We start from the raw sequence: 14,315 nt of genomic DNA, 5'->3' as shown, positions 1-14,315 counted from the left end.
TTTCCAGCAAGCATTTTGTGAATTTCTTTGCAATCCCCATCTGCCACAACTTTAATTACTGAAGACATATGACAGTCATTACTGAACGTATATCTATACCTCTCACCGACTCAGTGAAAACATAAATATTGACACATACTCTTACATAATTAGATTGAAATATGAGCAAAGAAAAACAGTCTGACAAAGACATAAACAGTTCAAGGGACACATGCACTCCACGATCCCTCCAACAGAGACCATATGGAAAACATTGACCGTTTTAATTACCACAACATTTAGAGGATGGAAAATTAATCAAATGAAGACAGACATATTTAAGCATTGATCGTATCATAAACCATCTGTGTGAACTTGATAAAGGTTTGAAACATTTGTGTCCTTCCCTCTTCATGTCTGATATAAAACACAACAGAAATAAACACAAAGTACAATCAAACCACTCATTCTAATTTAGATTTCAAATATGTCTCAGTCCTGGGAAGCACAGAAACCCTATCATGCTCATTCATCATTAGATCCCAAAGGAAAAACAGAGACAACTGGAAAGAGAAAGTGTATTAAAAGGCAATTACACCGAAAATCTGTGCAGCAGCCGTGGCACATTCAGGCACGGTATGTTTTGAAGGAAACACAGCCCATGATGAGGGGATTCACAGACTCACAGTCTGCGCCAGACACGAGTAGCAATTAATTCAAGCGAAATGTATTAAAAAACATATTCATACATAATCAAAGAAACAGTTTCTCTCAAATCCATAAAAAAATGTTCAGTGCAATGTTACTTAGAATTGTCTTGTATTGTAATGTATTTGAAGCCCCTTTATACAATGGTAGAAACTAACACTAAACTAACAGATCTTTTATTAGAGTCACTTGTATCTATCATTTTGGAACAAAAATAACACAGGGTCAAGTCTCAAGGTACATTCCTTCTTCTTTTTTTTTCATGCAATTAACTTGCAGAACAGGAGACGACGTCACATGCAGTGACTGTGTCTTCAGGTGTAAACATGCTGCCATCAGAATCACCATATTTATTTACAGATATAAGATTTACAGGGGTTTTTTTTATCTGGCAAAAGCCGAAAAAAAAAAAAAAAAAAGATTAATTGATCCTTCTCCAAATTGAACTAATTTATCTCTTTTATTTAAATGGTAAATGGAGTCAACTTATATAGCTTTTTTTCCACCTTTATCAGGCCCAAAGCGCTTTGAAGTAAGGAACCAGTCACCCATTCACACTCTCATTCATTCACCAATGTACACAGACACTGGAGTCAACTAGGGTGAAGTGTCTTGCCCAAGGACACAACAACAGTGTGCATTTGCAGGAGCTGGGATTCGAATCCACGACCTTCCGATCATGAGACGACCTGCTCTACCACCTGTGCCACCGTCGCTTTACTGGGATAAAGTAATTTTGTTTTAGAACTTAGTGCTGGACGATATGGCAAAAAGATTAATCAAGATTTTCTTTTTCTCATATTAAATCAATCTCAATTTTCTATTGGATTTGATTATTTGATTATTATTAATAAAAATAAATGTAGCTGATTCATGAACTTAGCCAGAGCCTTTATACACCTCAGCTCAAATGAAAAACTAATGATCATCCTCCATTATCATTTAATACACCATTGTCTCGTCCTAACTCCAAAACTAATTGCCGTTCCTGTCAAAGAATTGTCTGTAAAACTGACAATTATAAAGTCCCATGACAATTATTGAGATTGACCAAAGTAGTGATAGCGATTTCGATTAAATTTAAATAAATTGCCCAGCCTTATTTGAACTTACCGAGTCAAAACTTTAACATTAGTAATATGGAAGATTTCCCATCATGCACACCTAAAGCATATAACCAGAAAAATAAATGTTTTCCACAGATTACTACAAAAACTACTTTCTCCCCTTCTGTTATCACATACCCGTATCCACTGATTCGCTTTGATTTCCACAGCATCTCCCGGTGCTTCTGAGTACATCCCCCACAGACACTGGAACAGCAGCGTTCGACTTGTGGCTGTGACAACAAGCATGTTATTGATTGGTTATTAAATCAATAAAAAACAAAAAATCACTCGGCAAACTCACCATCAGCCGTGACATGAGGGATCCAGCAAACTCTGCCCAGGAACTGACCCAGTTGTGGCAATTTCTTCAGAGCCTCTGAGGTGGATCTCTGAAGAGGCAGACATAAAGAAAAGCACTGAATTATACACGTTAAAATTGTTTTAGATTTATTAGGTTGTGACTCTGGTCTGGGAATAAATCTGTGGTTTGTTATAAGTAAAAGCATCAAATAGAAAAGATAAATCTGTATGAGGGAAAACATTCACCTCCAACTATTAAAATAATAATAGAAACTCTCGGGGTCACCCAATACCCTGGTTTTAATGAGGTGTGTTTTTGTAAAATGATATGAAATATGCTTGGGGCTGTTTAAGAAATTGTACCATTTGTTATAACATACATACATTGTACATTTCTATTTTTGGCAAAGGAATTATTTTATCTTGTGTAATAATTGAGATCTCTGTGGCTGATCATGTGTATACCTACTGCTCACAGCATAGATCTTCATGCCTTGTTATCTGGTCGGTAATACCTATCACATTCTTATCTTCAGATGAATATTGTTGCAGATGAATGTGCTTGAAGTCAGATGTGATTTAATGGGGTTCTTTTGATATCTGGGTTCCGGGATCATGTGACCTTCCTCACGTGATCCCCGGTATATTAAGAACACCTGTGCTTCACTTGATCCCTTGTAACCTTTGACGAAGACCGCACTGTGCTCTGCTTCCTGCCTGTGGTCATCTTAAGTTCCAGCAGACGGGCGACAGTGAGAGAAACAGAGACCAGAGCGCAGTGCAGGCCAGGGCTCTGTTTGAGGGTGCTATCGCCCAAGGGTGCGGTACAGGCCTGTTCGTCCAGACCAGGAGTAGATTTGTGTCATCTCACAGCCAATGAAATCATCCACAGTTTTGTACAGTGTGGGTATACACTAGTATTTTGGGACTTCTAAACTGCGATACTGTACCCTTACAAAATAAATATATTAACCCATTTCTGGATGACATTATAAACATATACAATTATTGCTTAATTGAAGACTGAAGGAAGTTAAGGAACAGGATGTCACCTTGTTAAACACATGATAATGCTCCACTCATCATTGCATTACGCACATAAAAACAAACACAAACCACTTAAGGTTAGGTCTTCTCAACATGCAAACAGGCATTGTACTTCATTTTACAAGCACATGTGCAGGGATCATGGCTACGTGTAGACAAACGTACCGTAAGACTTGATTATTCACGCCATATACATTAACAGGCCCTCGTCATACATTACAGCTTCAGGATAATTGAAGTCATGGCAGAGACAGGGTGCAGCAGGAATCTACAGGCTTATTCACATGTGCGCTTTTTATGGAGTTAAGGAGCTGTTGCCAGAGCAAAGATAATTGGACTTTTCACGCAAAATAATAAGAACGTAAGGTTTCCTATCTACATTTTGAAGTAAAAGGTTGGTGATAAGAAGTTGATAAGAAATGTTTAAATTTTAACACATTGAGTGCCGTGCTGTTTTGGGGATTTAGCTGTAGAGTGCCAACAATCCATACCACCTTTCATGATAGTAGTAGCACCGCAGCGTATTCTATGTTATAGCTATGGACACGTGCTATGGCTCGTTTGAAAGGTGAGACTCAAAGCTCTCCGTAGGTGAAAACAGTTTAACTCTGAGAGGCTTGTTTTGATCAAAATCACTCACGTTATGGGAATAGGAAAATGCCTAAATATCCCAGTTTCAAGTCAAATTACACTGTTGACACATTTTGAAACACCGCCTGTTACCGCAGGCATCGTTTTTTATCGCGTGTGCATTTCAATACCCTGGTTCTCGGATTGAAGACTTTAACAGGATGTTTCTTAGTCAGAAAACCGATTGTAACCATTTAAAAACTCAAATGTTAAATCTCAACTGTTTCGATCTTTCCATGGGAAGCCGCTCTGCTTTCTCAAACACGCTCCAGAGAGCGAGGGAGAAGTTTCGGCTGTACAGCTTTTCACAAGTTTTTGATTTATTTCACTTCTGTTCATCACAGAGCTACCAAAACCACACATAAGGTGTATTAGAGTGTCTAGTTTTGTAATTTAAAAAGTTTTACGTTTTTGGCAATGTGTTAAAATGAACCAGCAATCTGGTCGCAATGCTAGACTGGGTAGACCATTCTCAAATGGAAGTATTTATATCGTTTTGAATGTAAAGCTTCTACGTTAGAGTTCAACTTAAACTGATTGATCCAACTGTTACTAATGTACCGCGTCCTGAACTGTGTAGGGTCGAACTGGACAGCAGTTTGGAACCACTGCTATAGCATAATTCGTAATTTGGGAATGGCTGTGCTATACAAAACAAATCTGCCTTGCCTTTGAGTAGAAAAGTCAATTAAACAAAAAAGCACCGACATACAACCATTGGTCCAAATTGGAGCAGTGACTGTTAAGTGACCCTCTGCATATAATATCCAGGGAAAGTGCTATGGGTGAAAAGGTTTTTTAGTCATTCTGAAGTGGACACGATGCTCCGTAATGAAAAGCAGAATGGACATGTAGGGCACTGAACATCAGACCCTGTCCAATCAATCCACCAACACATGGTAAGACTTGTGTGTTACATCTGCATTTGAGTTTTGCTGAGGCAACGCCAAAGGAATGTTCATTTACAATCGGATCTTTACATTACTGCAACAGGCTGGAGAGTGCCCATAGGAATGAGCACCAGCAAGCAATTATTATAAACTACCAGAGCCAAACCCCCAATCAGAGCCTTGTCAACGTGAGCCCAAATGACAAAGCTGCCTCTTGGACCAGACATCGGGAGCGGATCTGGGGTAGACGTTTGACACAGGAGTCACTGGTGACGTAGTGGCCAGTGGAGAAAATGGGACAAGTTTATAGACAGTTATGGCTGTTAAAAGCGGAAAAGCTATCAGATAAAAAAAACTTCTGTTATTGATATCACCAAGGCCTTATCAAAGGGAACCTCATAACTGTAGTTACTATAGTGATAAGAAAAACACTAAAGGTTTCAATCTGCAATAATGATGAACCTGTGTCCAATTGTTATGTTATACACTGTTCAATAAAGATACTAGTGGGGTCTTCAGATGGCCATTTCCTTCTTTTTAAATCTATAATAGTCATTAAGAGGGATTAATGTGTGTTGTGACTAATCTGACAGGGTGTAGTTATAGTTGACGTGCGTCGTGCGTACTCCAAGCGTTCATTTGATAAACTTTATTGACAACAAATAACTATATCAATGGACATGGCAAACACGGTCAAAAACTGTGTGCTCACCCACTCACTGACACACCTGCACTGGAGAGCCCACCCATATAAGTCTCCACCACATCGCACCCACAACACGCCAACTCATGACGTTGGATTCATTCATAAATTCATACCCACCACTGCGCACACACAAACAATGGCTGGAACAATGTGCATCATGAAATAGAATTGAAAATTGATACTTAATTATACTTGCTAAGGTTGTCAAAAATGAAAATTTATTCCTTGATATTAAAAGTGGCATCGAAGCTCGATACTCATTTGAGCAGGTATCAATACTGTCCTGCGGGCTGCACAAACTGTGGCTGCCACTGCACCCTAAAAACCTTCAGACTACAGCTAAAAGTACTCACTTAAACCTTAATTTCTAAAACTAAATGCATCGATTCTTGAAGTGTAGGATCTGAGTAGCTGCTGGACCAGGTCAAAAGGAACAGGCGTTTTTATAGAAATTGTACAATTTGCGATTGTGGCCCATTGGTTTACATGGAACAGTTAGCGTTGGCTATTGAGCCGCTTTCTTCTCACATAAACTGTCATCAAAAAGAAATTATATCAATGTCAACTGTATAGTTAGATGCTGCCTATCTGTACTGAACTCATGGATACATTTAGAGGAATTTCAAGGGCCAGTTTTAACATTGTGTGTTCTGAATTTTTTTTATTTGGTTTATTTGGTAGGGACAGTGCAAGTTAATGAACAAGCCACACCGGATTGTAATTTTCATCCGTCGTCCCCCATGCGCACTCTCAAACACACCCTATTGTACATGTTTTTAGTGGTAGGGGAAACCGGAGTACCCGGAGGAAACCTACGCAGACACGGGGAGAACATGCAAAGTCCACACAGAAAGGCCCCGTCCTTGGTGGGAATCGAACCCGGACCTTTTAGCTGTGAAGCACAAGCACTAACCGCTGTACTACCGTGCCGAATTAAACTGTTCTGCTCCTAAATGTGACAGTTCACTGTGTAAGGCAGAAACAGACAGTGTTTAACATGATGGTCATGGGCCAAATCCAGTCTGTAAGTAGTTTCAGTAGGTTAAATCGCAAAGTGCAGTATAAGCATTTGACTATGAATATAGCAGCTGAAAATGCAAAACAGTTAGAGAGAACAAATTAGACTTTTATTACAATAATGTGGTAAATCTGAATAAACTAATATATTGTTGAGTAGTCTGCAATGCTGATGATACAGAGCAGAAGGAAAGGGACAAGAGTTTCCTACAGCAAATGCAGTGTATATTTAAAAAGGGCATTTTTGGGGGGCGTAGTATCGAAATCGGTATCGAGAATCGAGTTTTATTTTCAGTATTGAAATCGAGTTTGAAGTATCGAGTTTAGTATCCTCAGTGCTCATGAGCCAACTGCCAGTAACATAATTTCACAATCAACAGATTATGAGGGACACATCTAACAGCTCTGACTGACAAGTACAGAGAGTAATTTAAGATATGAAGAACAAAGATGTGCTTTTGCAATTTTTCACGCACAGCACTTTTTTTTTTTGTAGAATGTGCTTAATAAAAATAAAGGTGCAGCTAAACAGTACCACTCAAAATAACCAAAAATCATGAAAAATGGACAAATAAAGCTGAGAAAGTGTGAGACCAAGCTACAAAGCTGTGGTCAGAGTGAGCGCTGCAGCCGTCCTGTTCCCACATTAGCTGGGGCTGATGTGGGGATACATTAGGTTAGCACTGCAGGTCCCACCGGCTGTTAGCTGACTGGACTGACTGTGCAGCACACAGAAGGGGCTGTGTTCGTGACAGCAGCAGGACCTCAGGCCTTGGACTCTGAGCCAGTGGTGGAATTTATGCATGCATTGCTTACATAGTACATTTGCTCATGTTGGAGTTAACTAAGCAATTTATACATCAGTGCGTATCTGGGGGGCAGCTGCCAGACTTTTAAATCTTTACAGCATGTGGTTGATTCAACTCCTCACATGCCATTTTATATCAACCAATCAACTGATATTACTTTTACCATTAACGTTTTTAGATGGTTGGCAAAATTATGGTTATGTTACTTTATTATTACCTCTTAACCCCCCCTGAACCAAGCACATTTTCTCCAGTTTGACTTTACCCAAATGTAAAAGCTTAAATAAAAGCATCAAAATAGCAACAAAAACGAGGATGAAAACACAACAAAAACGTGCCGGAAAATCAACAAAAATGTGACGGAAAAAAAAAAGTGACAAAAAAGCAATGAAAAAGCAATGAAAAAGCAGCCAAAAGCGACAAAACCCAGACAAAACAGATGAAAACGTGACAAAAATGCTTTAAAAATGTGACAAAACGCTGCATCAATGTGACGAAAAAAGCTACGATCCCTTTTGGATGTCTTAGCTTTCAAATGAGGCATTACAATGTTGCCCCCCAGTTGAGAAGCTTTTTGGGTAAAGCCAAACTGGAAAAATGTGCTTGGTTCAGGTGGGGGTTAAGAGGTTAAATACATTTAATTAAAAATCACAGGAAGAAAAGTTGAAATATTCAATATCAATCTTGAATACTGAGATAACAAGCATTTCAACACAGCAACACATTAAATTGAAACAAAATTGTGTCAAAACGACTCTTGTAAAACATAAACTCAGCACCAAAACGAGGCTAAAATGGAAGAGAAAACAAAATGGTGGAAAATGATGATTAAAACCGTTTTTCCATACTGAGATATGTTTTTACCTTAGACGAGTTGATGTGCAACTGTCTGGTCTTTGTGCGTGCGCTCAGTCAGTAAAGTGAGCAGTAAAGTCGACGTGCTCCCAAGGTATCATTACGCCTTACAATATAGTGCCCCTTTTAATCCGCTTAGGAAATCAACATGCTTCATTTTGCTGAACTGTTAACTTTTCACGTAACTGTATTTAAATATGGAAAACTTGTAAGAGCTTGGTCGCTTCTAATTTCACCCCAGTTTGGAGCTATAGGATTATGCTGGCAGAGGCAAAATGCTAACAACCTCTCTGATCTATTTGCGTGACTGAGCGCACACACAAAACAGTGAAGACAGTGAAGCATCAACTCGTCTAAGCTCAGATAAAAACATATCTCAACATGCAAAAACGGTGGCCTGTTCCTTTAAGTGTTTTAGTGCATGTGATAAAATATAAATGCTTTAAGTCTTACCACGCTGTTAATGCATGCTACAAGTTTATGCAGGAAATCCCTCAATGGCCTTAGATGTAGACAGATGTCTTTGTGAGCACTTGGACTGTTACCCCACGCCTTCACTGTGTCCAGCCACTGCTGCATCTCCGCTGCATCCACAAAACACTCGGACATTCCTTGCTGCATTGGGCTCGCCGCTTCAGACATTGTGCAACATGCAGAGGATTTACAAGGACTTCTGCAAAAAAAGAGAAAACAAATAGAGTCGCATTACATTTGGACTTAGGTGTTAGAATTATGCCCCTCCCAATAAAGCTTCACTGTTTCAGAAAAAAGACCACACTGTGATTTGAGTAAGGAGAAGACTACAATCATACAATCAATCAAACAATTAGACTCTCTAGGTTAGACCAAAATAGTTCACGCTTCAGTCTTAACACCCCGTATGTGTTAAAATGCGCCTGTGAACTGAATCTTGATTGAAAAATACAAACTCATGGAAAGTCATTCACCTCCACCAGATACTTTTGAAAATTCCAGCTAAATAAACACAAAGCCGGTTTGTGTTGTGATGCCAAGTTTGTAATTCTAATGTCTTGATGAATATTAAAGTAACAAAGTAAAAAGTAGGTACTTTTACTTTACTTAAAGGGAATATACGGAGTTTAAAAATGTTAAAATGATATATTTTCCTTTCCCGACATGATCCAGCAATGTCCTCATGTGTAGAATGAGCCTAGACCTGTCCACCACCACTGCCTCTAAAATCCTGCACTGTCACACAAAAAGTTGTCTTTGGGTCGAAGTGCCGTCATGCACGAGCCTAATATAGAGGGTGCAGCTACACGTATGACCTGAGGTGGCAGTAGTGAGTACAAAATGGCCAACTTGCATCTGGCCCCTTTAAGGTGCAGTCTGGTTGGAGTTTGGATACTGTACATTTTTTATGATATTTTTTACTTTTACTTCACTACATTGTAGAGCCTGTATCGGTACTTTCTACTCCACAACTTTTTTAAATTGAGTTAAAAGTAAAAGGTATTTTATTTTCAAAGTGACCTCTCTACGATGAACTGGTTTAGTGGTTGAGTCCTTTAGACCTGGTTTGGACCTGGTTTGGACCAGTTTTAGTTCCTGTTTTTGACCCAAGTTAGTGGTTTTCTCGTTTAGACCTGGTTCGATTCAAATGATTGAAAAAATCCTGCACACTAAACCCTTAAAGTACATTTCACAATGCATACTTTCATACTTTTACTTAAGTAAAAATGTTTTCAGATACTTTTACGCAAGTACATTTTTGGTCCTGCATCTGCACTTTTACTTAAGAATATCGAGTACTTCTTCCACCCCTGCTTGTAACTTGTACTTGAGTAACATTATATTAAAGTATTGTTACTCTTAGTCCAGTAAAAAAAAAAATTGCTACTCTACTCCCCACGTCTGTACATGTGTGGCCTGGCCCTAGTTTATCCCACATCTTCTATCAAGAGCACGCATGCAAGATAGCAGTGGAAGTAATAATAAAAGGGAAAATAAAGCGAAGCAACGTGTGTTAATGTGGTTAACGCTAGGCACTTATTAAAACTGTCTAATGATCAAACTCTGCAGCTCGGGGCCAACAAGCTTTCCTTAACACATGCGCTTGTGAAGGCCTACTGAGAAATAAACAGTACATTCTTCACCTTTTATGATGATGAGGAGAAAAGCGTAGGGGGCCACATCCCAGAGTCGTGTGTGAGAACATGTTTTGAACCCCGGCTACAACCTGGGAATGGAGAGTTAGTGTGTGTGTGCGCGCTGTAATGACAGGCCTATGTGGGACACCACGGGGTTGACTTTTATGATCACGTTGTTGCACACGATTTGTTTAATGTCTTGCCATCATCTCTGCTGGAAAGCCCCTATGGCCTGCTGATGTGAATATATAAATACTGATTTTAGGGGGGAAAAAGACCAAGCAAATTAGTAACAAACGCCTCTAGTTGACTTGTAAGAGGCTTAGGTTTACTGTCAAGCGGAGTTGGATGATTTTTAATTTGGTTTTCATATTGCAGCGTAAACACGTATTTGCGGCATAGAAAACTGTACAGCACCTGCGATTTACAGCATCTACTGTCCATTATTGCCTTCGCCCAAAGTAGAAGAGATGGGATGCAACTGACTCCTCAAATAAAAGTCTAGTAAAGGACGATAATGAAATTTGGGATCACGATTATCTTGGCCAAAATAATTGCGATTAATGATATTATCACGATATTTGCCTATTGCCTAAAAAAATCACTGAAACTGCAAAAATGATGGGGATTGGGCAATTATTATATTCCTCTTACCTGTCTGCTGTAAATGTCATACCGAGTGAGACAAAAAGTAAGTTTTCAAGGCACACTGCGTAACATTTAGGACTATTAGGGGAATCGCCGTGTCGTCACGTCCGAGGCACTGGTGGGCAATGCAAATGTATTAAATAGATAATAATACTTCTGCGGTGGGACAAAACATAGTTCACAAACAGAGCATTGCATCTGTGCAAAGATCGATGCTGTAAAAGATCTATGACTTAAATAAATGGCCCACCAGTCACCAAAACATCTGGTGAAAATCGCGGAAATAAACAATAACAGCGATCCTCCCTATACTGTTGTCATCAATACAAAACATGCAGCTTATGAGCAGCTCGATACAGAAAATGCTGTTTCTGCAGTGGGTAATCAAAGAATGGATTTGGATGAGGAACTAACCTACTGAAATCTTAAATACTGCTGACTTTAGTCACATCTCCATGCAGACGTACCCACTCCCGGTAGAGTTACAGGCACTGGTTGTCTGATGGATATAGCGATTATCTTCTAGCACGATAATCAAAAAATGTGACGATGGATTAATCACCGCATTTTTTCATCGTGATTAACGATATTATTGTTTATTGTCCCATCCCTATTGTTGACATTATTGGAATTGAATCATAGTAACTTTGATAACACACTGCCAAAAGCCACCATCAAAAAGGCAATATTTTATATCGCTTTTCGCTTGGATTACAGAATGCATTCACAGTGGCATTGTTTCGATAAGCTTCTGCATTGTTTTAAGATTTTCACTGATGCATTATTTTTTTCAGAAGGTCCAGGTGGCAACTGTTTTTTTTGTTTTGCAGTCTTTTATCACCATATGCTACCTTCGCTTTTACCTATTGTAGCAATCCGGTGAAAAACGACTCTAGTATTTCATGTACTATTTATTAGTGGCAAAAGGGCCACTGTAGGCCGTGACCCACGCCAAAAGCAACCTTCTTATTCCCCAAAATGTCTCCAACTGTTACTTAACTGTCGTTCCACACGACCCTGCGCTCCCGTTGTCATGACAACCAGAAAAATTTAACTTGAACAAACAAGAACATAAAACATGAGGTCATTACCCTATTCATATGTTGCTAAATTAAATCATGGTAACAAATCCAATGAATAAAGACACCAGAAAGCTCATAACCTCAAGAAACCGGTCACTGCAGACCCGCACGAGCACTAATTAGGTCCTGATTGGGGACAGGTGCGGAGGTCTTGGTAGTAAGCATTTGTGACAATGCAATCATTGGCCACACAACGTCACTGTTTCCACTGTAACAAAGTCCATAGGTTTGCGCTACCTACTACTCAGAGACGAGTGTAAAGTACAAAAATAATAAACACAGCTTATTAAGACGTTTAAATGTCGATAACAACAGCCTATTACTCAACTGAGGAACAACTATCTTCGCTTAACAAATAAATCATGCCCAACATCGTCAGGCTAGCGTTCTGTTCTGTCATTGCTAATCAGATTTGGTTCCAACCAAACTGAACATTTGTGTCGACTTACCACATGTAAATTACAGCTGCTGCCATCAAACCGGATGATTTTAAAGAACTGTGGCGCTGCTTTTTATGGTAAAAAGGTGTAAAAAATCGCGTAAACTGAAGGCAAAACAAACTTCCCTCTGTTCTCATACTTCCGTTCAGAACAGACACCTGATTGGCTGAGAGTCGCAGCAGAGGCGCCACTGAGCGCTAAGCACTCTGGGAAATGGAGTTTCTGTTCATAAATTGTCAGAAAGCCGTGCAGAGAACGTTCAAGAACAAGAAGGCCAATCAAAAGTTTATATTTGTCAGATTCCACATCGTGTTGATGTAGGAAATACAAATAAATACAATTTAGATACAATTATATTCACAATTATTTATTTATTTTCTTCCATGAATCCGATTTCAGCCCTTCAAAACATAACAACCTGATACAAAACACACTGCAAAATACAGTGCTAACCCTGACCAAGATTTTGGGGGTCCAAGATTGGAACCTTTAAAGCCACCCAAGGACATGGCTCTGACTCTGCACAAGAAACAACTGTGAACTTGTAATGTAGGTCTGTATGCATTATGGGGCTTTATGAGGTTCTGCATGTGAGAGAGATTAATAATGAAACTGCCATTGAAGGACTTGGAGCTGTGGCAGTGTGTGGTCAGATGAGGTGCCTCAGAATTTCCAGGTTTAAGCCGTGGAATGTACAGTGTTCACCCATCCAAGAGCAGTCAGGACAATAGCACATGGGAATGAAGTGAGAGGGGTGTGGAGGGTCACTCAGCAGTAGTAGTAGTAGTGGTAGAGAAAGTGAAGAATTAAAAGAATAGAAATTTAATTCCAACATAATTGATAGGCATTTAGATAAATTGCCGGGGCTGGAACCTAAGTCTAGCCTTGCGTCATTTGTGTACCTGAGCCCCATATTTAGACTGGGGTCTCCTTTTTGGTCTAATATTTGACATTGATGAACATGTAACTGGTGACTTTAGCTCAGGGATCAAGAATTAGAACTGGCTCCTGCAGGTGCACACTGTTGTGTCCATGAGCAAGACACATCAACCACCTTGCCTTCAGCATCTGTGTGCATATGTGTTAGATCTGAAAAAGTTGAGAACCATGGGCTAGGGGATTTTTCCCGATCAGATTTAAACTAACAAATCACCCCTTTACAGTGAGTGTGCTCCCCTCACACGCAGTCGCACACCCACCCATTGTTTAATACAGTCCTTCCCAAAGTGGGGGTCGGGACCCCTCGGGGGGTCGTGAGGCCTTGAGTGGGTGTCCCCAGATGATTTCAAGTATGTAATGAAAAGAAAATTGCTACTGTTTTTAGTATATTTTATGAGTGTATAACAGCATATAATTTGTGAAACCCATTCCAATGCTTAAAACAAACTTTTTAAATACATATTTTCTTCCTTTACTATGCGATAACTTTAAATAATGGGGGTCCCGAGTTGTTAACGTGTCAATTTTTGGGGTCCCAGCCAAAACAGTTTGTGAACCCCTGGTTTAATACACTTTAATATAACTTCAATTAATTATTGGGCTAGTTTTCATACTTTTTGGTCGATTTTTGAGAGGTCATTGGGCTGGATATTTCTCTTGGACCTGGCAACCCTGATGTGAGTGGATGTGAGTAGATGTGAGATGGATCCAACGGATTTGCCCTGGCCCAAAGTTCTTTTAATGTGGTGCTATACTATGAAGTAATCTTTTTTCTGGGTAATTCCTTTTCAACGTACAGTCTATCAACAAGTGTGAAAGCAAGTATTTTGATTACAATCAAAATATGAAGTTCCAAGTGGTCAAATGTCCACACCTCAATCCAGAATCTACCTCTCACAGTATGACCTGCTGCCTGTCAAGAGCTCTGCAAAGGCTAGCACTGCTCAATGGGACTTTTACAATTACTTAAAGCAACACTGCGGAACATCCAGGTTATCTATTGCATGTTTGTTCATGAATGAGTGTACACAATCCCTGGGCTGTA

General features: G+C 39.5%; 1 protein-coding gene across 1 annotated transcript in view; it reads right to left on the bottom strand.

Annotated features, from left to right (window-relative positions):
• Positions 1-12,461, bottom strand: part of fancc (FA complementation group C) — a gene marked incomplete at its 3' end in the record, with an annotated part of 33,045 nt that extends 20,584 nt beyond the window's left edge. The window contains exons 1-4 of the mRNA XM_079552445.1: positions 12,341-12,461; positions 8,504-8,723; positions 2,098-2,185; positions 1,932-2,026 (exon numbers count right to left, since the gene is read on the bottom strand). Coding sequence (XP_079408571.1) covers positions 1,932-2,026; positions 2,098-2,185; positions 8,504-8,692 — 372 coding nt within the window. The 5' untranslated portion in view covers positions 8,693-8,723; positions 12,341-12,461. The remainder of the gene's footprint in view (positions 1-1,931; positions 2,027-2,097; positions 2,186-8,503; positions 8,724-12,340) is intronic.
• Positions 12,462-14,315: the final 1,854 nt, after the last annotated feature.

Source organism: Gobius niger (assembly GCF_951799975.1).
Source record: "Gobius niger genome assembly, chromosome: 1".
Taxonomy (NCBI): Eukaryota; Metazoa; Chordata; class Actinopteri; order Gobiiformes; family Gobiidae; genus Gobius; species Gobius niger.
This window is presented reverse-complemented; position numbering and strand designations above follow the sequence as displayed.